The following is a 23,724-nucleotide window of genomic DNA, read 5'->3' as shown; positions in this document are numbered from 1 at the left end:
CGGGCTTGCGCCTCAGTCATCGCGGTACGTAGCTCTTGATGGAGCTCGTCGAGGTCGGTTACGAAGGTTCTTGCGCGGGCCGAGGCGAGGTCGAGGTCGGGATTAAGGGAGAGATTGGGGTGATAACCTTTGTTCGCAAAGAACGGAGATACTCCAGTGGTAACACTAGGAGCGTTGTTGAATGCGAACTCGGCGAGGGGCAAGAGGTCAGCCCAGTTATCCTGTTGATAATTACAATAAACACGTAAGTATTGCTCAAGGGTTTGGTTAGTACGCTCCGTTTGGCCATCACCTTCAGGATGATATCCTGAAGTGAAGTGGAGCTTCATGTCCAACCCTTTTCCTAAGGACCGGAAGAAGCGAGAAACGAACTCGGAGCCGCGGTCAGACGTGACGTGCGCGGGGACTCCGTGTTTAGAGAAAACATGAATAACGAATAACTTAGCTAGCCCTTCCGAAGTGATGGTGTCGTGGCACGGAATGAAGATTCCCTGCTTGGAGAGTCGGTCCATCACGACGAGGATGGAGTCGTACCCGAGGGACAGGGGAAGTTTCTCGATAAAATCCATAGAGATCGAGTCCCAAGGTCGAACGGGAACCGGAAGTTGTCGTAGCATGCCGTAGGGCTTGTGACGCTGGGGCTTGCTACGCATACAGGTGGTACAAGACTTGCAGTAATGTTGAACGAATTCTCGAAGTTTCGGCCACGTATATTCGCGGCGCACAAGTTCAATGGTCTTGTTCTGCCCGTAATGTCCAGCGAGGATATGATCATGTTTGAAACGGAGTACGCGGAGGCGAAGATCTCCGTGGTCGGGGACGTAGACGCGGCCGTCGAGGCGAAGTAGATTATCTTCGGAGCGCGACCACCGTGGTTCAAGATTTTCGAGTCGGGCCTTGGTAACTGGGTCTAGCAGATAAGCGTCAATAATATCCTCGTGCAACTTCTCTGTGTCCATAATAATGGAACCGCGGAGCGCGGGTTCCCAGAGGTAAGTCGCGCGGATAGACGCGGTCAGCTGTTCGTTCGAGAATATAGGCTTCAAATTTTGAGGGTTGACCGTAGCATAGCCGTCGCCTCCCTCCCTAAGGTAGACATCCCAACGTCTTGTGAGGGCGTCGGGTTTGGAGCCGAGCCTTCCGGGACGGAAGCGGATGAGGAGGTTAAATTGTGAGAGGTACTCGGACCACCGCGCTTGGCGGCGGGTCAGAATCTTGGTGGTCGAGAAGTATTCTAGGTTCTTATGATCAGTAACCACGTCGATTGGCTTACCAGACCCTTCCAGGTAATGGCGCCAGACGCGGAATGCTTCGAAAATGGCGAGGAGTTCCTTGTCGTGAACGTCGTAGTTCAGTTCTATAGAGCTGAAGGTGCGTGAGTGAAACGCGACTGGGTGGATTTCGCCGTCTGACGTGTAGATGGACAGAATCGCGCCTAGCGCGTAGTCCGAGGCGTCCGTCTCCACGACAAGTGGCGCGTCCGGTACCCAATGCGTAAGCACGGGGGCCGAGGTGAACGCTCGTTTGAGCGCGTTGAAGGAGTCGCGTGCTGCCTGATCCCAATTCCAGGGCAGTCCTTTGCGCGTGCGACGGGTCAAAGGGACCACAATATCCGAGTAGTTCCGGATGAAGCGGCGGTAGAAATTGGCAAAGCCGAGGAAGGATTGTATGTCGCGAATCTTCCGCGGTTCCGGCCAGTCTTGGATCGTCTTGACTTTCGAATTATCCATGGTGAGACCTTGCGAGGAGAGAATGTAGCCGAGATATTCCACAGTGTCCGCGTGGAATTCGCATTTGTCGGCGCGCGCGTAGAGTTTGTGTTGGCGGAGCCGACGGAGAACCTCCTTGACGTGTTTCTTGTGATCTGCCATGTTATCAGAGTAGATTAGTATATCATCCAGGTAAATGATAACATAGACGTCGAGGAGATCTGCAAAAATGTCGTTCATGAACCGCTGGAACGCGGAGGGGGCGTTAGTCAACCCAAAGGGTACAACCAACCACTCGAAGGAGCCGTAGCGGGTCCGGAACGTGGTTTTCCATTCGTCTCCCTCAGCGATGCGTACCAGATGGTATGCGTGCCGAAGGTCGATCTTTGTATATACCGATGCTTTGCGTGGAGTATCGAGGAGATCCGAGATGAGGGGCAAGGGATAGCGGTCTTTCTTCGAGATGCGATTGAGGCCGCGGTAATCGACGCAAAGCCGAAGGGAGCCGTCTTTCTTCTTGACAAAAAGAACGGGTGCGCCGTGGGGCGACTTGCTGGATCGTATAAATCCAAGTCCGAGGTGTTCGTCGATAAACTCCTTTAAGGTCTGCTGCTCTGATTGCGAAAGCGAGTACATGGCGCCGACCGGAGGCGCGGCACCGTCTTCGAGTTCAATCTTGAGGTCATAAGGTCGGTGTTCAGCTAGTGTGTCGGCCTTGCCTTTACTAAACACGTCCGAGAATTCATGGTATTCTTCGGGGACCGTGGATAGGTCGGGGTCGGTTATGCTAGCGGCTCTGGCGGAGGTGGTCTCGGGTCGTATCATAATCTGAAAAACCGTCGATCCCGCAAGTCGGGACGCAGCGCGGAACGCGGCTGCGTTGACCAGTGAGATGTTAGGCGGAGAGGACGAAGTCGGGGCCGAGGTCGGAGTCGAGGGTGTCGAAGGAGATGCTTCAACGCAAGAGGTAGCGCGCACCGCGGGCGGCGCGCAAGGCCTTATACTAGGAGTGTCGAGAATTGGGGAACGGAAAATGATGCTGCTCTGAGCCCAGTCAATCAACGGATTGTAGCGGGAGAGCCAGTCGAATCCAAGAACCACAGAACAGGACGGATCCAGAGGGGTCACAAGACAAGTGACAGTCATATTGTCGCCAGACGGGAACCGGAGATGGATATCTATAGCTTCGGTAATGAAGTTGTTAGAGGTACCATCGAAAAGCAGTAGTTTAATAGGAGTTATAGGGTAAGTAATGAGTCCATGTGAACGAGAGAACATAGTATCTACGAAACAATGGGTCGAACCAGAATCAACGAGAGCACGAAAACGAGCGAGGGAGTCCGAGAGCGAATTAGAAGTAAGTAGTAAATGTAACGCGGAAGGCGAGGAGAGCGCGGAACCGTTTAATCTACAAACTGCCGGCCATAGAACAGGGGGGCGACCTACACGAGCCAGAGACTCGGAGGCGCCAGTCAGTTTTTCGATTCGGCGTCAGAGACGTGCGCGGTGGACTCTGCGTCTTCCGCGGGTTCAGTGACCGCGGCGCGGGCCTTGGCCTTCTTCTGGCTCTTCAGGCATTTGTTCGCCTTGTGCCCCGCGCCGCCGCAGAACAAACAGAGCTCGTTGTCGAAACGTCGTTGACGTTCCTCAGGAGTGAGTTTGCCGTTGGCGCCGAGGTGAGTGGAGTCTTTGGAAGTTGCGGTTGCGCGGGGAGCCGAGGACGAAGATTTCGAGGACGAAGGAGCGGGGGACTTAGATGACGGGGTGGACGCGGAAGAGGATTTCGCAGGCGCGGATTTCTCGGAGGCGCGGGTGTTGCGCGTACGCTCGGCCTCCCGTTCCCAGTGACGCTGGTCGATGGCCTGCGCGAGGGAGCGGAGCCGTGCGAGCGAGCCCGGCTTCGAGTGGTTCAGAAGAGCGTCCTTGATTCTGTCCGGGAGACCCTGGTAGTAACGGTGTTGGAGAGCCGCGGGGCCCCAGGACACCAACGCAGAGTGCTGCTGGAACAACACATTGTACTTACTTATGCGTTGCCTGTCCCCCATCTTGAGTTGGTCCAATGCCGCTTCAGCCTCCGCGGTAGCGTCAAACGCACCAAAATTCTCTTGGAGAACTTGAACGAAGGTCGAGTAGCTATGGAGCCATTCGGGATCCGCGGCGTCATCGATCAGCTCGGGCTGAAAGTAGGCGAACGCGTTTCCCTTGAGGTACGAGCAGGCGAACGTCACTTTATCCTCGTCGGAGGCGAGTGCGGGGGTGGCGTTGAAGTAGAGCTTGAGTTGTACGAGGAATGTGTTGAGTTTCAACGGGTCGGACCCGTCGTAAGGGTCGGGGGTGCGGGGTTTGGGACGAGAGGCGGAAGGAGCGGCAGGGGTAGCGGATGACTCACGATTATGGATGTCCTTGATTTCTCTGCTGAGCGCGGATAGCGCGTGAAGGAACACGTGGTCCGCAGGGCGGAAGTGGTCTTCGGAGCCGTTGTCGGAATCCCAGGGGTGCCGCGGTCCAGAACCGTGGAACGAGGGTTGCTTCTCCTCGTCCGCCTGTTCTGACCCATGGTTGCTCGCCGGAAGCGAGGGAGCGCGCTCTTCATTCGAAGGGATCGAGCGGGAATGGATCGGGGACAGGACGTTGAACGGGGGAAAGGACTGGATGGGTTCGGACTTGGGTGTCTCTGGAGGGGGCGCGGGTTGCGGGGCAACTCCCGCGGCGACCGTAGGGGAGCGGAACGGAGGAAACGATGGTGAAGACGTCGCACGCAGACGCGGAACCGCAGGAGCTTTTCCTTTGTTGGCGTGGCTGCGCGCGTGGGCCGTGGTGTGTAGCGGAGAGACGAGGGTGGCGGCGGCTTGTTGGCTCACGCGAGTAGGCCGCGATGGGCCCGCTTGAGTGCCACCAGCCATGATGTTGACAAGGACTTGCGGGGACGAGAGCAAGAGCTGGGTTGTGAGTTCGAATATACTGTTAGGAGCCACACTCGCAGGGGGGGGCTCGGGATACGCGGACCCGCGGGTGCGCGGTTCCACGTAGACGCGTGGGGGAACGGGGGAAACGAGGACGTACGGGCTTGGCTTCAGCTACTGGCTGCGCCTCCCACACTCTTGCGTGCCCTGTATTTCCGGGAGGAGTCCTACGCGGGTACCGAGGGTACGGGCGGAGGCGAAGGGGTGCGACGGGGGGAGAACCCACTAGAGGGGCGAGATGCGAGTGCGGAGAAGGAACTAATATTCGAACTAAGGTAGCTGTATGTACGATACAGGACTATATACTAAGGAACACGCGGCGTCCGCGCGTTCACGAAACAGTAATGAGTTCGGTCGTAGTAACTACAATGTGCTCGAGTATGTACTTAGTCCGTAATCCGGAAAGTCCGCGTGGCCGCGTATAAGCGCGGCCCGAGCCCATAGTCGGGAAACGCACGTGGGCGCGCCCCCTGGTAGCCCCTAAGGGGTTCCTTGGACGCGCCTATAACATGAAACATGTAACAGGTGAATCCAAGTGCTGTGCACCATGCATAGGAGGGTGGAGCCCGAGGGACTCCGAAGGTCCGAGTATCCGAAAGGGGCATAGGGGCTAAGGGGGCATGAGGACTGGTCTATGACAGAACAGCACCAAACGAACAACAGATATGGAAGGCAATAAGGAACAAGGATTTCTCACGTAAAATGAGATTTTTCTTCTGCATGTCGATCCACGACGCCTATAAAATCAGGGCTACTGGACCCGAACAATAGGAGGCAAATACACGGAGAGAGGCCTATGCAAACATTACAACGATGCAGTTGAAGACATGGCCCATATCCTAACTGCTTGCCAAACTCCCAGGCAAGCAGAAATATGGCAGATGGCCAAGCAGCTCTGGGAAGGAAAAGGATACAAATGGAGACAGCCGTGGTTAGGTGACATTCTTGCCTGTAGCACTAGGGTTGTATACAATGAGAAGAACGAGAAACAACATGGCAACACAAGATTCTGGCGAATTCTAGTCGCAGAAGCCGCATACCTCATCTGGAAATTACACTGCACTAGGGTTATCCAGGACAACAACCAGCCGCTGTCAAAGACAGAGGTACAAAACAAATGGAGTAGCTCAATAAATGAGAGGTTAGACCTAGACAGGAAATGGCTAACAAAAGATATGGGAAACACGCAGTCAAAACAAAAACTGTGCTAAGTACGTGGAAGGGTGTTCTCATGAATGAACACGAGCTCCCGAAAAACTGGATAAACCTTTACGGGGTTTTAGTGGGTAGTGGCCTATCAACTCATAGAGACAACAGATGAGATTGGCCATTAGGAGTCCCACACGTCGTGCATAAAGCATTTCCTCGTGGTAATCACTCTAACACTAGTCTATGTCTAGCACTCTAGCGGGCCTATAAAACTGACTATACAACAGTTTTAGATGGCAACTCAGACTTTGTCTGAGTTTCAGGTGAGAAGCCCCCCAAGCATTGCAGTACAGTAATGGTGGTGGGTGGGCTGGATGTAGAATGAAGAAGCCATGCCACAGCATCAATACCAATATTGTAAGGGCAACCTCAAGATGGCCGACAGTGCAGGCCTAGCAGAGGGAGAATCCAAAGATAATGAATAAGGCTAACTACAATACATGAGAGGGCTGCTCACCTAGCAGAGGGAGAATCCAAAGAGAACAGGATAAGGATTCTCCATGCTAGGAAGCGAAGTATATACTGTAGTAGCGTGAGAGGAATGCAGGATAACTGTACAGTACACCAGCCACAGGTACGAACGGATATCACAAGGTACGAGGGGGCATGTGATAATGAAGTGGAAGGGTAAATGCACAGGAGTCGTGCCAGCGACCTGGGGAAGTAAAGGCGAAGAGTAATGAAGTGGGGGAAAAGGATAGAGGTAACCCGGACGAGCCCCGAAGAGTATAGATGAGTCCGAGCGAGTCCGAAGTGTCCGAGCGAGTCCGAAGTGTCCGAGACGAGTCCGAGCGAGTCCGAAGTGTCCGGAGTGCGGGAAGACTCCGGAGTCACCGGACGCGGCTCGGATGCGAAAGGAGTGGGTGGAAAGGAAGTGGAAAGGAAAGGGAGCGAAAAGGAACGAAGGGGAATGAAGGGAATGTAGGTAAGAGTCCATGGAATGAAGGAAAGGAGAGAAAATAGGAGTGTCCCCTTACAAATATTCTCTGAGTTTACTGCTGCTTCTTGTTCAATAACCCTTAGTGAATTCAATGAGGTAACATTCTTAAGCTTATAAGAGATCAGATAGAAATATCTTGACATAGCTAGGAGCAAGGACTTGTCGAGGATGCCAGGCAATGACTTCAACCATTTGAAAGCTGATTTGATGGCTGCCAAAATCAACACCATCTTGGTGCAGAGAATGGGTGGCACATGCTGGAATAAGGGAATAACTGATGATGCTGCCCATGAAATGAATGGCCACATAAGTATGATAACAATCAACATAATATGCCAGATGGAATCATAGATCCCATGGAGGATGTCAGAGAATGGAGTACGGTAAGGACACTGAGAGTAGGCAAGAGGCAAGATGTTGGTTATGGCATAAAATGCATATATCAAGAATGCAATGCACCCTATAGTGACTGCCAGTGGTTTATTGAGTGGAACAAGAAAGATCACAAGCCCTATGAAAAAGATAGCCAAGGATATATGAAGAGCAACAGGAAGGAGACTAATCATAGGAAGCATCTTGCATTTCTTTAGACCATCCAAGCGGTATTGACGGATTAGACTACAGTCTTGAGTTGTCCCAGAGGTCAATGGAGTATATTGCTGCAGCCATTGCTTTGCAAGTACAGCTAGTAATGCTGTTCCCCAACTAAGTGCAAGACTTATAAACCAAAGTCCATTTATCCAAACATCAAATGATGAGGGGCTGGTTGCCATACTACTTGGTGTAATGTCAGCCACTGATGTTCCTCCTGCAATTGCCCGTTGAATTGCAACAAGCTCTGTGAGGAGGGATGCAGAGACTGCGTCAGTAGACAGTGCTTGAGATGTTTGAACAACAAAGGTGGTCAACACAGCAGAGAAAAGACCAGCCTGGATGAAAATGTTAGCCATCCTCAGGGTATGAGAAATGAAAGAACATACAAATACAAGAAGGGCATCTAGGCCATCTGCAGCTTTGACAAACATGTCTGCATCAAATTCTGCAGCCTCCTCCATATACACCCTCCAGACACAAGCATTTTCATCTAGCTCGTGATACATTGGATCTTCAGGAAATATGTGCTCATAATCACCTACAAAGGTTGTTGAATAACATGAAAGATCTGATGATTTTAGCCACTTACAAGGATCTGTATAGCCCGGTCAATGACCACTTTGCCTCATGCCGAAAAAGGTTTTGGTTTTCTCCTTCTGTGAAGGTTTGTTTGGCCCTGGCGGCACATCATCTTGAACTCCTCTTGAAGGCCCACAGCATCTTTACCACCAACGGAAATGATGGGTGGTGGCAAGCATACCCTGGTGGCACGATCAATTGTTGAGGCGTGCAATAGACGTCCTTGCATCTCGTGGGAAGCAGTAGATGTCTCAGTAACTGGGGGGTTGTCCCTCAAAGACTCCTTGTCTCGTGCTTCCTCGTGAACTCCGGTAGAATCATCAGGCACATTGGCCATTACTTCAGCTCCTTCATCAACAATTAACCTGCGAGATAGCAGAATATCTGGCTCGCTTGAAGTGGCAGACATTTCGCTTGTGCTTGAAGAGGCGTTTGCGGGGGTAGTTCCATGTCTTTGGTGTACTGAAGATGGCCTTGTGCCGCAAATTCGCGAACTTCTCGCTCTCATGTATGACATGCGGGTGTTCGAGCTGTACAGTTGAGGACAATCAAAGACATCAAATATGATCAAGACAGATTGAGAAATTTTGGGACCAAACCGAGTTCAGATTCAGGACCAGACAACCTGAAAGAGCTCAAAAAATGATGTCCGAAGTTTTTCCCACAAGTATTTAATGTGGCCAGTTTTTTTTTGGGAATTTTTTGCAACATATACTACCCTTTTGAGCAACTTTTGAGTCAATTTAATGATGAACTAAAGATTCTATTGCTAGTCACGCCAACCGTGATGACTGGGACCCAGTATTTACATACTATATGACATATTTAAAACTTTGTGAGTTGCAGTGTAATGTAGAGGCCGGTTATATCATTCTTCAAGGCCTTGAAGGCCTTCTACATTGTTTCATTGATATCCAACGGTGGGGATGACACAGCTGCGCCGATAACATGATAGCGCCAAGAGGAGACACCCAGGGGTCCCTATCTCACGTGAGCAAGTTTGTTAATTGTTTTCTGCCTCACCCACTGTAACCCCTGGCTCCCCTGAGCCACATGACACTCCTAACTTGGATACTATTACGCGTACATCCGTATTAGGTAGTTAACTTCTTTTACTTACACCACGCACATACGTTCCCGAATAGAGTCGGTCTTGCGTATCGTGCAGCGTGAACATAGTAAGAAGGCTTCACCATCTTACACTTTTTTACGCAACCATAAAATTCCTCGACGGGAATGTCACATAGTCCACGAGACTACTTCACGCCCAACGCGTGGGACGAAGCTCGAATACACGAGCATGGAAGGAGAAGCAACCGGGTGAGTTCGTCGGATACCTCCGAGTGTGCGATACAAGTGCCACATAGGGCATCAGACCACCCCGGGTCCTGGCATGGGGAAAGCAACCCCACGCCGCTTCGCTTCCGCCAACCGCCAGTCCCCAATCCGGGAGCGTCCGGGGAACGAAGGTCCCACTCGACCAGAGGCGAGGGCAGGGCGCAGAGGCCACCTAGCTCACGTACGCTGGACACAAACGAGGGTTCCATTCGTAACAGAGCGCCGAGCGCCAGACGGACAGAGTCCATCGAGTCCATATTGCCCACCCGCAATAAAGGGAAAGGACGAGCTACGTCGTCCGACTTGGAACGGGACAGAGAAAGGGAAAGAAGGTTAGCAAGTGAATACGAGCGAGGCAATGTAAAAAACGAATCTGAAACATCGTCCCAACGAATGAGGGAATGGGTCAACGACCAACGCTCAGTGGACAGACGGCAAACGATAATGCCATCGCCTACGCTTTCGCAGGGCGCGTTTACCGAATTTCTCATTCAAATGAGAATTCGAGAGAACGAAACGGGGACACAACTGTCTACAGAGCAGATAAACGATCTGGTGCGAGCCATATTGGCCGACCGGGCCACACGCGACAAACACAATGGCAACGGTGCCAACCTAGCTGGGCAGCCAGCAGACGTGGACAACGTCCACGAACCCAGAGACCCAGTACACCCTAGCTGGGATACACGTGTGGCTCTACAGCGATGGCGAAATGACGCCATAAACAATCACGAATACACCGAGATCCCTGACCAAGGGATAATATTCGATGATAAGGGCATGCCCATGGAGCGGCCCGCTCATCAGACTAACGGCGTAACCAATGAGAGAGTGGCGACGGCCGCCCCGGCACGCCCCAAGCGCGTAAAAACCGCAGTAACAGTGCTGTCTGACCGTAACCCAGGCCACACGGCCCCTGGTCATGGGGGAGACCCAGCCACTAATTGTTGCTCATCGCGATACAACATTTCGGCAACCCAGCCGTATGCAGAGCTGCCCCCAGTGGGTTGGAGAGCTAGATCGAGAAATCGATCCTTGTCGAGCCTAGGTGACGACAACGGCGACGGGGAACCCCATCGCAGAGAAACCGCCCGCCTGCGTATGGGCGAACTCAATGATGTGGATGTCAATCGGAGGCACCGGTCACGACTCACATCAGAAGACCTGGATGTGGGAAGGCATGAACTGCCTGGACAATCATCGTCCTATCAACGTGCCATCGAACACCGATATCTGACGTTAATAAATGATCAATTAGGAGAGCAGTTGGTGCTACCCAACGGGCTGAAGCCACCATCGGGTATTCCGAAACCCGACAAGTATTCGGGAGATGCAGACGTTGAGATATTCAACAATTGGCTGCAATCGCTGCTGAGGTGGCTCCGCCTCCAACTATATGGAGGCGCTGAAAGGGACAGTGAATGTGTAGCCATGGTCGGCCTATTCGTCGACGGAAAAGCGGCAACATGGTACAACGACGAGGTCGATGGAATGTACCGACGCCACCGTTCGTGGATGTTCACGAGAGTCATACTAGACATGTACGACCGGTTTGTACAGCCCACTGCGATGCAAGATGCCACTGAGCAATTCTACGCCGTTGAATACACGGGCAGCGGAGGCGTGAGGGGCTTCTACGACGAGCTCGACCGTAAGGCCGCGCGTATGATTCATTCGGTGGATGCCTATACATTCAGGCGACAGTTCTTAATGGGACTGCCCTCGTACATCAGGAATGTGATAATCAACCGTGGATATACGGCGGAACGACACCGCCTGAAAGAGATATACCGCGTTGCCATCCAAGTGGAGGAAGGACGGATAATTACTAAACATTACGCGGCTGCTAGCTTGAAACGAGCAGCAAACACCAACGCGAATGGCGAAAGGCCGCCATCGGGGAACCGTAGGTTCGCCAGGCACCCGCACCACAATGGCAACGAGGGCAAATCAAGCCCGCATGTTCCGCGTAGAGGGGAACCAAATACTACTGCAAGGTTGACGCCGCCCATCAATAACGCTCGCAATGAACGGAAGGACGAGCGGCCTGGGAAAGGACCCATAATTAATCGTGCCACACGGCCCAACGCGCCTAGGCAGACACAATCAGGGCCATCCCAGGCGCGATGCTACGCGTGTGGCAACTTGGGACACTTTGCGAGTGACCCAGCATGCCCGAAACGGGAGCAGCCGAAAATGTTTGCTGCACGAGACGTGAACGATCATGATGACGGACGATCGGCGGTGTCTATGGCACAGGACCAGCGGTCAGTAGCGGAAGCTGGAGGCATGACCAGCGCCAACGTCGACGGTGATTGACACGACGAGTACAAGAGATCAAGATACTCGTCGCCCACTAGCGACGGTGATGAATCTCGGGACGAGTACGAGGACGAACCCGAGGACATTGGCGATGATCGCATGGCAGCGATGAACGAAGCGTTGGGAGAACACATGGCAGCGATGAACGAAGCGTTGGGAGAACGCATGTTCGCAATGGGAAACACCGCACCAGAGCAGCGGCATCGGCAACAAATAGCGGGAGACCGAATCGCATTGTGGTCGCAAGATCGTAAATACGTGGCTAGGCCACAATGAACGAGCGACGAAAAGGCTGTACTAGCGATGTTGTTGGACATAGGCGGTGAACAAGCTTTCACACTATTCGATTCAGGATGCACGACTGACAGTCTCAGTCCGGAATACGCTAGAGTCGCGAGAATTCCATACGGCCATCTGAAAGAGCCAGTGCCACTACAATTGGGCACGGTAGGCAGCAGTTCGAAGATAAACTTCGGAGCAGAAGCCACCCTAAAACTAGGGCCAATAGTGTTGAAAACATACTTCGATATAGCCAATTTGGACCGATACGACGCAATTATCGGCACCCCCACAATGCGAAAGTACGGCATAGTACTCGATTTCGCGGATAAATGTGTCCGAATAGGCAACCACACATTCGACGCAATTAAGGAGGGGGAGGAGACACGAATTATGGCCAGAAGACACTCCATACAACGGAGGAAATGACTAGATGAAGTGTCAACACGGCCCCAAGCGTCCAAGAGCGCGGGCAAGGCTAAGCTGCCGTATGACCCAGACGACAAGGATGTCGCCATGAACCACCAGCAGCTAATCGAAGCTGAAGAGATCCTAACCAGGATCCGAAGGAGCCATGTTCCTCATCATAAAACACACGATGGAGGAAATAACAAAAAAAGGGCGCGAAAGGAGAGAACGGCACGAGTAACAACCATGTTACGAGCTGCAACGGAGCAACTGGGAAAAGAAATCGGGTCAGCCACAACGCTGAACGATGATCACATCCCGTTTCTACGGAAACGATGGCTAGAAGAATGCGCCGACATAATGAAAGGCCCGCCAGACGGGCTGCCGCCACTACGGGACATAAACCACACCATCCCGCTATTGGATGAGGGCAAAAGATATAATTATTATCTGCCAAAATGCCCTGACTCACTGAAGTCACAGTTATCGGAAAAGATAACTAGGTATACACGGACAGGATGGTGGGAGGCGGCTCAAGTCGACCAAGCAGCACCAATGCTGTGCGTATTCAAAAAATCGGGAATGCTACGAACAGTAGTGGATTGCCGCAAACGGAACGAGAATACACGAAAGGACGTAACACCGTTCCCGGACCAAGATACCATACGTATGGATGTGGCCCGCGCCAAATATCGATCAAAAATCGATTTCTCAGACGCGTACGAACAAGTACGAGTGGAACCGGCAGACGTATGGAAAACTGCGTTCGCCACCATATACGGCACGTTCCATAGCAACGTTATGCAGCAAGGAGACTGCAATGCGCCGTCCACGTTCCAACGGATTATGAACCACATATTCCGTGACTTCATCGGACGGTTTGTCCACGTCTATCTGGACGACGTATTTGTATACAGTAATACAATCGAGGACCATGAACGACACCTAAAATTGGTGTTTGCAAAGATCCGCGAGTATCAGTTCTACCTCAAGCCTGAGAAATGCGAACTGTACGCCGACAAGGTCGATTGCCTGGGACACATAATCGACAAGAATGGGCTGAAACCATGCAACGATAAGTTGCAACGTATCCGAGAATGGCGTACGCCACGTACATACACTGATGTGCTGCAATTCATGGGGCTTGTACAGTACCTAGCCCACTTCATTCCAGAACTCGCAGCATATGCAGGCCCACTCCAATCGATGGAAAAGAACGGCCAGCCTTTCTACTGGAGGCCACTGCACGACAAGTGCTTCACCACCATCAAGGAATTATGCTGCAAGGCGCCCATACTCAGGCCCATCGACCCCTCGAATCCAGAGACGATATGGGTCATATGTGATGCCTCGCTATCGGGCGTGGGGGCGATGTACGGTCAGGGAACCGAATGGGCCACCTGTAGGCCCGCGGGATTCATGTCCCGCAAATTCACCCCCGCTCAACATCACTATCGAGTGTACGAGCGCGAAGCCCTGGCCATAATTGAGGCACTCCTCAAATGGGAGGACAAACTATTGGGGTACCCCATCACGGTCATCACAGACCATCGCGCGCTGGAATTCTTCCAGAACATTAAGCGACCGTCAGCAAGACAGGCCAGATGGATGGAGTACTTATCCCGTTTCCAATTCAACATCCAGTACGTCAAGGGAACATTGAATAAAGTCGCTGATGCCCTATCGCGTTATTACGCGGAAGACGCCGACGACGAAGTACACGACGTCAACGAGTATGTCAACGCAGACATGCGGGTTGACCCCAACCTAGATATTGTACCTTGGCCACGCGTGATAGAATCACGACGGCACGCAGGTGAACTGCGAGCCATCAGGATCGGTGACAGACAACTGAACCGACAACAGGAAGCCGATAAAATCGGACAGGCAAATACGCCAACCGTCGACGAACGGGAAACGCGCGACAGCGATCCCACCGTATTCGAATCCGCCGACAAGGGCAACAACCTGCGGGCTGATTTAGCTGCGCATGCAGGATTCACCACATCGGTGCGCATGAATAGTGCGACAGATCACATGCTATCGAAAATCACCGATAAACCCGCCGAGTATCCCAAATTCAAGGTCAAGGACCGATTGGTTTGGGTACACAATGTGGGGAGTGAGTACGTCTTCTGCCTTCCATCGGGTGATTTCAATGGGGTGCCATTGCGAAGCATGGCCATAGAGCAGGCCCACGAAGTGGTGGGTCATTTTGGACCTGCTAAGACGACTGAGTACCTACGCAGGTGGTACTGGTGGCCCAAAATGACAGCCATGGTCACAAAATTCTGTGATACTTGTGTCGTTTGTAAGCGGGCGAAGGGCAATTACCAGCCGCCTGCCGGTAAACTACACAATCTACCGATACCCACTCAACCGTGGGACAGCATAGGAATGGACTTTGTCGGCCCATTTCCAGAAGTAGATGGCAAAAACTACCTATGGGTGGTCATCTGCCGACTCACGTCGATGGTACACCTAGTCCCCGTTAACACGCGGACGACAGCATCCCAGCTGTCCGAAATATACCTCAAGGAAATATGTAGGCTGCATGGATTGCCATCCACCATAGTCTCTGATCGAGACTCCAAATTCACCTCTAAGTGGTGGCGCGAATTACATCGCATGTTGGGAACCAGACTGAATATGTCTACATCTTTCCACCCACAAACGGACGGACAGACGGAACGAGCTAACCGATCTATCGCTCAAATACTGCGATCGGTAGTGAAATCGGACCAGTCCGACTGGGTGACGAAACTACCTATGGTTGAATTCGCCATAAATTCGAGTATAAGTAGTACGACGGGATTGGCCCCTTTCGAGGCTAACTATGGCTACCTGCCAACGACCATGAAGGTCCACCGCTCTGAATTTGTTGGAGCGCCGGGAGTAGCGGCGTTCGTCGAGAAAGCCCGACAAAACATTTCAGACGTCTATGACGCCGTAGTTGAACGACGGGTATTTCAGACGTACTACGCAAACGCGAGGAGGCGAAATGAGCCCAAGATCGGGCAAGGTGACATGGTGTATCTGGATACATCCAACCTGGCTCTGCCCAAGGGGCGGGCGGGCAAGCTGCTCCCCAAGTACGTGGGACCATACAAGGTCCTGAAGGCCTTGCCTGAGACGTCTAACTACGTGCTAGAGTTGCCCGATGAATTAGCAAAACGGGGAATCCACCCGAGGTTCCATGTATCGAAATTGCGACCTCACATCGCCAACGATGACGCACTGTTCCCGAATCGGCGACTGGCCGATCCGTATGATTGGGGGGTCCCCGACGACGCCGAATGGGTCGTCGACAAAGTAATTGGCCATGAATGGAATGGCAATAGGATACGATTCCACATAAAATGGAATATGGGAGATACCACATGGGAACCACGATCCCATTGCGACGGGTTAGAGGCCCTCGACAGATACTTAGAGTATCACAGAGTTGAGACGATTGAGTCACTACCACGCAAGGCCAAATCAGGCAAGCGTCGGTAATGCCCAATTGAGAGCGTGATTAGCCGTGGGATAGGGTGACTAACACCTGTACAGTTGGGGATGATCGCGGAGTACACAAGTCAACCAGAACGACTTACAACACCATCATGAGCGGGAAATCACCCGCGAACAACGACGTCCACATGGACGGAGACCAAAACAGACCACGGAATGACGATGACGATCATGAGCGAAGAGACGCTCAAGAGGGGGAGGGACAGCCGAGTCGCAGAGACAAAGGCAAAGGAAAAGCCATGGCGAGGACCATAGCCGAGCTGGATACATTTCCAGCAGCCCCATACGATCTAGGGCAGCCCCGACAACAGACCTGGATAAACACAGGAATAGGGTGCATGAACTGCGCCAACACAGAATGCACCACTTGCATCAACTTTACCAGCCACTTCATGGTAGGTATTAGGAACAATCACGCACGAGCTGACCGAAAGCTCATGGCCCGGGACATATGCCCGGAAATATTCAACGACTACGACAGGCTGTGTGATACAGCCAGGCGGACGATAGAGTCCGACCGAGACGAGCTCGACGAAATCGACGGGAAACTAACCCGGCTAAACAACTATGCTGATCGCATAGAGCGGGAACTGGACGATGCACGCGCCAGGATTAAAGAACTGGAGGCGTCACAGGACGACGCCCATCGACACAACCGTCGAAAGACGCGGTTATCGCTGTCTCCAGGACGGCCGGTATCCGATACAACAAGCTCACAAATGGAGTCGTCAATGGGAATGGCGTCCCAGCCACAGTCTAACCTCTCGGTGACCAGTGGGCTCAAGGACGACTATTATGATCTAAACTCGGATTATGGGGACTCCGAAGCATCAGATGCCAAGGAGCCCCCGCGTTACATAAACACGGCCGATAACACGACGGTCGACCAGCCCAGGGGCCGACGAACGGCCTCCGAATTTCCGCCGCTACCACAAGCGGGGCCATCCAGCTACTCGCAAGCCGCGTCCGCCCACAGCTTAGTGGGAAGGCTGAGCACACCTACAGCTCCGCGAGGAAACGAGCAGCCCATGATCCCCGAGAACTCGGCGGCATGGGCAGAAATGGTGCAAGCCGCACAAATCCCGGACAATTGGGATGCTTACAATAGCTGTCGATCGGTGGTCAACATAGCAAATCAGCTAGCCAGCGACAAGAAGCCCATGAGAGGATTCATGAGGGCTGCGCTGCGAACATGGAGAGCCCCCGACTGGGTCAAAGGGTGAGGAATATACGCCCGCTACCAAGAATCACGGTAGCCAACGCCACGATATCGGCACCCAGCGGCACAACGGCCGCGCCTCGTTTCGAGGCAACCACAGACGATTCGGTACCCGTCTCAGCCACGAGACCGGGACTGGCGAGTCGTACTGAATTAAGACCCACAACAGGGTACCAAGCCCCAAGCATGGACGCACCGCCTGAAGCGTGGTGCGCGTACGATTATTACTTCAGGCACGTCAAGGCCATGTCCGCGGGATTGGGCGACAATCCGCTCGACCTAAGGACTCGACAAGGGCATCGTCTAATACGACGAACGGGCCCGTCACCAGCGGCGGGAGATCCCGCTCTTGAGCGTAATCGATCGGTATACGCTGAGCGTGCGACCACCCTCCTTGCAATGCCTGGGAGGTACCAGGCCGTGATTCAACGACTGGGACTAACCGTCCCCTCCATGTATCATCCGTCCCACTATGCAGGACACCTCGACAATCTATCGGTCGAGGACGATGCAGGACACCTCGACAATCTATCGGTCGAGGACGTTGCAGGACACCTCGACAATCTATCGGTCGAGGACGTTGCGGCACACCTGGCCGCCTGCGGAGTCAGCATCGAAATGGCGAACGATGCTTGGCTCTTCGCACGACAGTGGCTGCTCGATCCGCGGAACGAGAATCGCCCCAATACCTACCCCACACGCCAGCAGCTCCTCGCGCTGCCTACCTCACAATATCCACCCAGTGCGCCCAACGCACCACTCCTCCTGCGGAATCCCCATGTCTACTTCCCGCCGGGGTGCCCTCCCGAACCCACCGAGGTTCGATCCAAACGGCCGCGCCCTCCCGTGACTACTTCCCGTGGTGGTTACAACACGAATGCCGCAATTTTGAGGCAATTACACGTGGTTGCCACCACCCTCGGCCACACAACAGTGACCATGGGGGACCCCATACAAGGTCATTCGACATCACCGGCATTCCCGGAATCCATGGTGGACAGGCTGGGGCCACCCTCATTGGCGTCCTCTCTCCCATTCGAATGGGACGACGATGTTGTCAAAGCAGACAACACTACATCCCATACGGTATCGCTGGGGGGCACGATTGTTCCCCCCGCCTACTTACACTCTTCGTCATCCAGCCATCAAGCCGGCCCCTCCGCCGTCACTCAAACTGCTGCATCTACGTCTGGGTCCAACCACCCGCACACACACCCCACATCGCTCCCGCCAGCGACCTCACCATCATTCGTAACCGACGACATCACCATGTCGCCCATTATTGACAGCGATCCTGGCGTACCCACGCCTTAACTCTAATACCACTTTCCTTACTTCGCTCATTACTTAGTTCCTTTAAATCATTTACTTGTATATATCTTGTCATAAATTTTGTCTATTAGATTGCGTACCAGCAATCTAGAGGGAGCGGGTGTAACCCCTGGCTCCCCTGAGCCACATGACACTCCTAACTTGGATACTATTACGCGTACATCCGTATTAGGTAGTTAACTTCTTTTACTTACACCACGCACATATGTTCCCGAATAGAGTCGGTCTTGCGTATCGTGCAGCGTGAACATAGTAAGAAGGCTTCACCATCTTACACCCACTCGTTAGATATCAATTATTTATATTGTAAAATGTCTAGCTTGAAGAGTACTATAAAATGGCTTATTCAAATTTCACCCATCTTTTTTTTGCGTGTGGCCAAAATTTTGAGGGTTCACTGTTTTTCCGCCAATGAACGGCTCAATAGAATTCACTCGGACCATGCGGGATATATTCTAATAGATGCCTATTATCATTCTAAAACAATTCCAAGGGTAAAATTAATGGTCAATATTTATTTGATGTCTTTGATTGTCCTCGACTGTAACACGGACGGAGACGTGACACAACATGGCAGGAATGGCTACGGGACTCAAATCTGTGTGCCACAGTAATGAGAACTAGTCACAACTGGCACGACTGAAGTAAATCTGCTCCCTCCTCCCAGTTCCGTCAATGCTGACAGCACCGGCACAAGCCCCCTCTCAGTCTGCAACCTACGCGTATATCATGATTCATTCGCTCGATATCAAGCCTCGTACTCAACATGTACACCGATACCCCTATCCCATACCCCAAGTTCCCAGCCTCTTTTCGTCTTAGACCCAACAACAGCACCCTAGTCTCCGTACACGTTTTGACATCAGAAGAACAAAATCAGCCACGGCACCCAACTCAGGAAAAAGAATGCAAACGATTCTCGAGACCTGGAGGAATCAATCAAGTACGTATACATATCCCTTGCACTGCAACCACCACGTGGTGGAGTGCGTCCTGGCCTTTCCGTGGCGCAAGGGATTAATCGCCGCTCACAAGCGGCGAGAACTAACAGGACATCCTCTGGCTGAACGCAGCAGAGGTTTGCAAAACACGCCGTAAGGCCCCAACCGATGGAGCGACCACTGGAAGGGAAGACACACTCATACGCGATGAGCGGGCTCACCGAAGGGCGCCGACCCCGAGGGAAAATCCGCGAAAAAACAGCAAGCCGTAATGCACCACGAGCGCAAGGCAGCTGGCAAACCAATGACTACGCCCAACGCTGGGCCCCACGACACTAAAAAACAGCAAAGCTCTGTCGGAAAGCCCCGCAGCGAAGCCAAGAGCACCTCCCAGCCCCCCCCCCTACACACAGCTAACAGGGACAACCCCACAGATAGCCCAAGCATACCAATGCCAACTGGGAACAGCCAATAGCCCGCAAACTAACAACGAGGGCACACAAGTGCACGAGGAAGGGGGCCAGGCCATGTAAAAAACAAAACAAAACTCAGGGTAGCCATAACATATAAACCCCCCGATGAGAAGCCAACACCCCAAAAGAAACCCCCGTTACCACCCCATAACGACATGACGAACACCTCCACGGCCGCAGCCCTACACCCAGCCGAACCAACGAACACAGCAATGCTCGACCCCGCCTCCAACACAACCACTGCAGCAGCCAAGGCGACCAAGAGGAAACACCCCAATGCCCTCAAGAGAGAAGACGGCAAATGTAAGGGCAACCTCAAGATGGCTGACAGCGCAGGCCTAGCAGAGGGAGAATCCAAAGAGAACAGGATGGGGATTCTCCATGCTAGGAAGCAAAGTATATACTGTAGTAGCGTGGGAGGAATGAAGGGTAACTGTACAGTACACCAGCCACAGGTACGAACGAATATCACAAGGTACGAGGGGGCATGTGATAATGAAGTGGAAGGGGAATGTACAGGAGTCGTGCCAGCGACCTGGGGAAGTGGGGACAAGGAGTAATGAAGTGGGAAAGGAGGATAGAGGTAGCCCGGACGAGCCCCGAAGTGTATCTACGAGTCCGAGCGAGTCCGAAGCGTCCGAGCGAGTCCGAGGCGAGTCCGAAGTGCGGGAAGACTTCGGAGTCACCGGACGGGGCTCGGATGCGAAGGGAGTGAACGGAAGGGAAGCGGAAAGGTAAGGGGACAAAAGGAAAGGAAAGGGAATGAAGGAAAGGGGAAAGGAACCAGGAGGAAGGGGGCGGGACAGGGGGAGTAGGAGAAAATAGGAGTGTCCCCTTACAGCGAACTCGATGACAAAGGGAGAGCCCACGACGGGGGAAACCAGGGCGAAGCCAACATGGCTAACCTGCCCAACAACAACCCCCTTGGCCACCAAGGCCCCCAGGCCACCCCCCACCCAGCGAATGGGTACCAACCAAACAACCCCCACGCCCAGACGATGCGCAGGGGTCTGCCCCCTCTCGAGCCATCACAATCCCGCATAGCCTACACAAAGGCAACATACCCGAGGATTGTAAAATCCCTTGACGGCCTCCTCGCCGAGATAATGGAGACAACAGCCGACGCGGTCAGAGCGAACCCCAACAAATATATTGCACTCCTCGTGTACGGGGGAGGGAACAAGATCAAAGAAGAAAACCCCAACCTCACAAGCGACATTGAGAACTTTATCCTAGGGCTCACCATCGCAGGGAACAAAAGGATACGCGTAGTCGACCCCCCCAAAAAATACACAGACAAGAGGGGCGACTTCGCCAAACCACACATCCTCCTGCTCCACCACGGCTCCCCAGAGCTCCGAGCATACCTGCTCTGGTACCAAACCTTCGCATTCCAAACTGAAGGGAGGAAGATAGCCTTCTCCGCCCTCCGTTTCGACGCCAACGTAAGGCCCTGGTTCATAACGGACATAGTCGGGCGGGCTGTATGCGACGACCCGGAAGCAATCCAAGAAGGCCTGACGACCATCACCTCCGCCCTCGCAAAAGACACCAACTTCAGAAACCACGTAGATGCATGTCTCGCGAAAGTGGAAAACCCCAGATCCATCGACGAACGTGTACAGGACACGCTCAAGGGCTTTGAGATGCACAGCACGCGCGTCACAAACAGAGAAAAGAAGGAGATAACTGTATGGCAGCTTTTCGCAAACCCGATTGCGAACAACGGGCTGGAGTTCAAGGAATGGCTGAAGATCATCACGTCCCGACGATATATCATTGACGAAATCGACGAAATGTTCATACGGTGCAAAAACCTCAAACCCTATGACTCGTGCGCCTTCTGCAAGAGCGAAACCCACCCCGAGGAACAATGCCCCTTCCCACTTGTCGCCGACTGGAAGGGCCCCATCCCCAAAGAGGTGAGAGCCGAACGAGCCAAGGCCAAAGAAGAACTTGCGACAAAGAACGCCCCCTTGATCGAGCGAAATAAGCACTAACCACCAATATATCACGACTTAGGCCAGTAACTACACCACGCCTAAACATAGGGCCCTAGCCATGAAAACAAGGCCGCCACAAATAAAAAACCAAAATAAAAATAAATAAAAAATAAAATAAGCAGGTAATAACGCGGACAAGGAAACCCGCCGAGCACCACCAACTCCCAACCCTCCTAGCCACGATGAAGAGAGCGAAGAGATCCAGAGGTGACGAACTGTTCCCCCAACGCCCAACGACACCCAACAACAACCTGCCCAAACGGAAAGTCCCTGAAGCAGAAAGAATGCGCATGCAGGTTGACGACCCAGCAGACCTCGACGGAAATGGCCAAAGAACGACCAGGAAACTCCCCAAGCCAAGGACGAGATACAGGCCATACGCGCCACCCAACTTCGACTGCCTCGGCCCAGAGGAGGACCCAAGCATAGCCGCAACCCAACACATCAAGATCATAGACGCGACATCGACCCACGGCGACATCACAACCATAAGGGTGGAAGCGCAAAGACGAGGCTACACCAGCACCCCCCTTCCTCCAGAACTCATGACGACCAACCCACACTGGGGCCAGATACCAGAGGAAACCCAAGCAGCCGCGACGACGATCCCCTTCACAACCACAGCACTCCCAAGAATAGCGCACAAAAACTCCACAGCAACAGGAAACATGCGCGAAGGCCTGAGGAAGAGGCTTGCATCGGCGAGGGACACATCAGTACTAATCATACCCTTTGGCGCCGGCAACAAGTTTACCAGAGAAAACCCAAGATACCCAGAGCAAGTAACCACCTTCTTAAAGAGCCTCAAAGGCGCCGGAGCGAGCCAAATTGTGGTCGTCCCCCCGTCACATCAGTCAGCCCCCCCCCCCCCGCGAAAGCCTGCTTCGCCATGCCCTTCGCCTACGTAGCTACAAACATCCCGCCCAAACTAAGGAGCCTCCTCATACGACGACAGACCTTCGCCTTCCAAATCGACAATAAAAAGCATGCCTTCAATGCCACCGCAATCCCTGGCGACGCCCCAACGTCCTGGGTCATCGCCAATTTCACCGGGGGAAACGTGACAAATGACCCGAACGAAATGAAAAATGTGCTCGAGGCAATCATCACCCACCTCCTCGGGGACAGCTTCATAACCCGCGAAACGAACAAGGCGCTGGCAGAGATGGGCGTGGGCAACTCCGTGGAGGAAAGAAGAATCATCGCCCTCTCTACACTAAGCCTGACCCTCATCCCGCACAAAGACGAACGAGGCGAAAATGTACCCGTCTGGCAACTCGCTGGAAGACCCATACACAAAAACCACAAGGATCACCGCATGTGGCTGAAAGCCATTAGACGAACCACCTTCGAACTTAGCAATATGAGGTCACTGTTGTCAATGGCAGAAGTAGTGGGGTGCGTATGGTGCAAGGCCGAAACCCACAGCAGCGAATACTGCCCCTTCCCAAAACTGAAAGACTGGAAGGGCCCAACGCTGGACGCCGGGGAGTTCATGAGGCCCGAACCCCCCTACAAACCCGACACGAACAAACGGGAAGCGAAAGTCACAAAGTCAGATAAGAAAGGGAAGGAGAACGGAAAGAAATGAGCGGGATAAAAACCATGATATATACGTAGCTAATCTAGAGAAGCCAATGCTAATCGAAGCGCTACGCGGTTTTCGGGGCCGCAAATAGAATACTCACCAAGTAGCGCAAACAGAAGGTTGAGGCTGGATTTACTGACGGGAAACCGGACAGGTAAGCCACAACCAGGTAGGAGCCGGGGGGGAGGCCAGGTGGACCATACCACCAAAGGTAAAAGCAAAGTACCTGCGCCCGAAAGCAGGGAAAAGCACTACCACCCCTAAAGGCCAGGGGGGCTAGCAGACCCCCCTAGTCGACTGAAACCTGCTACGAA

General features: G+C 53.0%; 6 protein-coding genes across 6 annotated transcripts; 5 read left to right on the top strand and 1 right to left on the bottom strand.

The window, feature by feature from the left end:
* Nucleotides 1-7,323: 7,323 nt before the first annotated feature.
* On the bottom strand, nucleotides 7,324-8,403 carry PC9H_002255 (uncharacterized protein; the record flags this gene model as incomplete). Its single annotated transcript, XM_036771896.1, has 5 exons — nucleotides 7,324-7,332; nucleotides 7,619-7,750; nucleotides 7,802-7,953; nucleotides 8,005-8,010; nucleotides 8,142-8,403. The coding sequence occupies 5 exons, from the start codon at nucleotides 8,401-8,403 to the stop codon at nucleotides 7,324-7,326; spliced, it is 561 nt and encodes a 186-aa protein (XP_036626517.1).
* Nucleotides 8,404-9,827: 1,424 nt separating this feature from the next.
* Nucleotides 9,828-11,651, top strand: PC9H_002254 (uncharacterized protein; the record flags this gene model as incomplete). Its single annotated transcript, XM_036771895.1, has 1 exon — nucleotides 9,828-11,651. The coding sequence occupies one exon, from the start codon at nucleotides 9,828-9,830 to the stop codon at nucleotides 11,649-11,651; it is 1,824 nt and encodes a 607-aa protein (XP_036626516.1).
* A 4,295-nt stretch (nucleotides 11,652-15,946) lies between these two features.
* Nucleotides 15,947-18,387, top strand: PC9H_002253 (uncharacterized protein; the record flags this gene model as incomplete). The annotated part of the gene is made up of 2 exons (XM_036771894.1): nucleotides 15,947-17,073; nucleotides 17,136-18,387. 2 exons carry the CDS (start codon nucleotides 15,947-15,949, stop codon nucleotides 18,385-18,387), a joined length of 2,379 nt encoding a protein of 792 aa, XP_036626515.1.
* Nucleotides 18,388-20,715: 2,328 nt separating this feature from the next.
* Nucleotides 20,716-21,819, top strand: PC9H_002252 (uncharacterized protein; the record flags this gene model as incomplete). Its single annotated transcript, XM_036771893.1, has 1 exon — nucleotides 20,716-21,819. One exon carries the CDS (start codon nucleotides 20,716-20,718, stop codon nucleotides 21,817-21,819), a length of 1,104 nt encoding a protein of 367 aa, XP_036626514.1.
* Nucleotides 21,820-22,004: 185 nt separating this feature from the next.
* Nucleotides 22,005-22,730, top strand: PC9H_002251 (uncharacterized protein; the record flags this gene model as incomplete). The annotated part of the gene is made up of 1 exon (XM_036771892.1): nucleotides 22,005-22,730. The coding sequence occupies one exon, from the start codon at nucleotides 22,005-22,007 to the stop codon at nucleotides 22,728-22,730; it is 726 nt and encodes a 241-aa protein (XP_036626513.1).
* Nucleotides 22,731-22,903: 173 nt separating this feature from the next.
* Nucleotides 22,904-23,413, top strand: PC9H_002250 (uncharacterized protein; the record flags this gene model as incomplete). Its single annotated transcript, XM_036771891.1, has 1 exon — nucleotides 22,904-23,413. One exon carries the CDS (start codon nucleotides 22,904-22,906, stop codon nucleotides 23,411-23,413), a length of 510 nt encoding a protein of 169 aa, XP_036626512.1.
* Nucleotides 23,414-23,724: the final 311 nt, after the last annotated feature.

The sequence above is a fragment of the Pleurotus ostreatus genome (genome assembly GCF_014466165.1).
Source record: "Pleurotus ostreatus strain PC9 chromosome Unknown scaffold_10, whole genome shotgun sequence".
In the NCBI taxonomy this organism is placed as follows: Eukaryota; Fungi; Basidiomycota; class Agaricomycetes; order Agaricales; family Pleurotaceae; genus Pleurotus; species Pleurotus ostreatus.
Note: the sequence above shows the minus strand (reverse complement) of the source record. Positions and strands in the feature narration are given on the sequence as shown.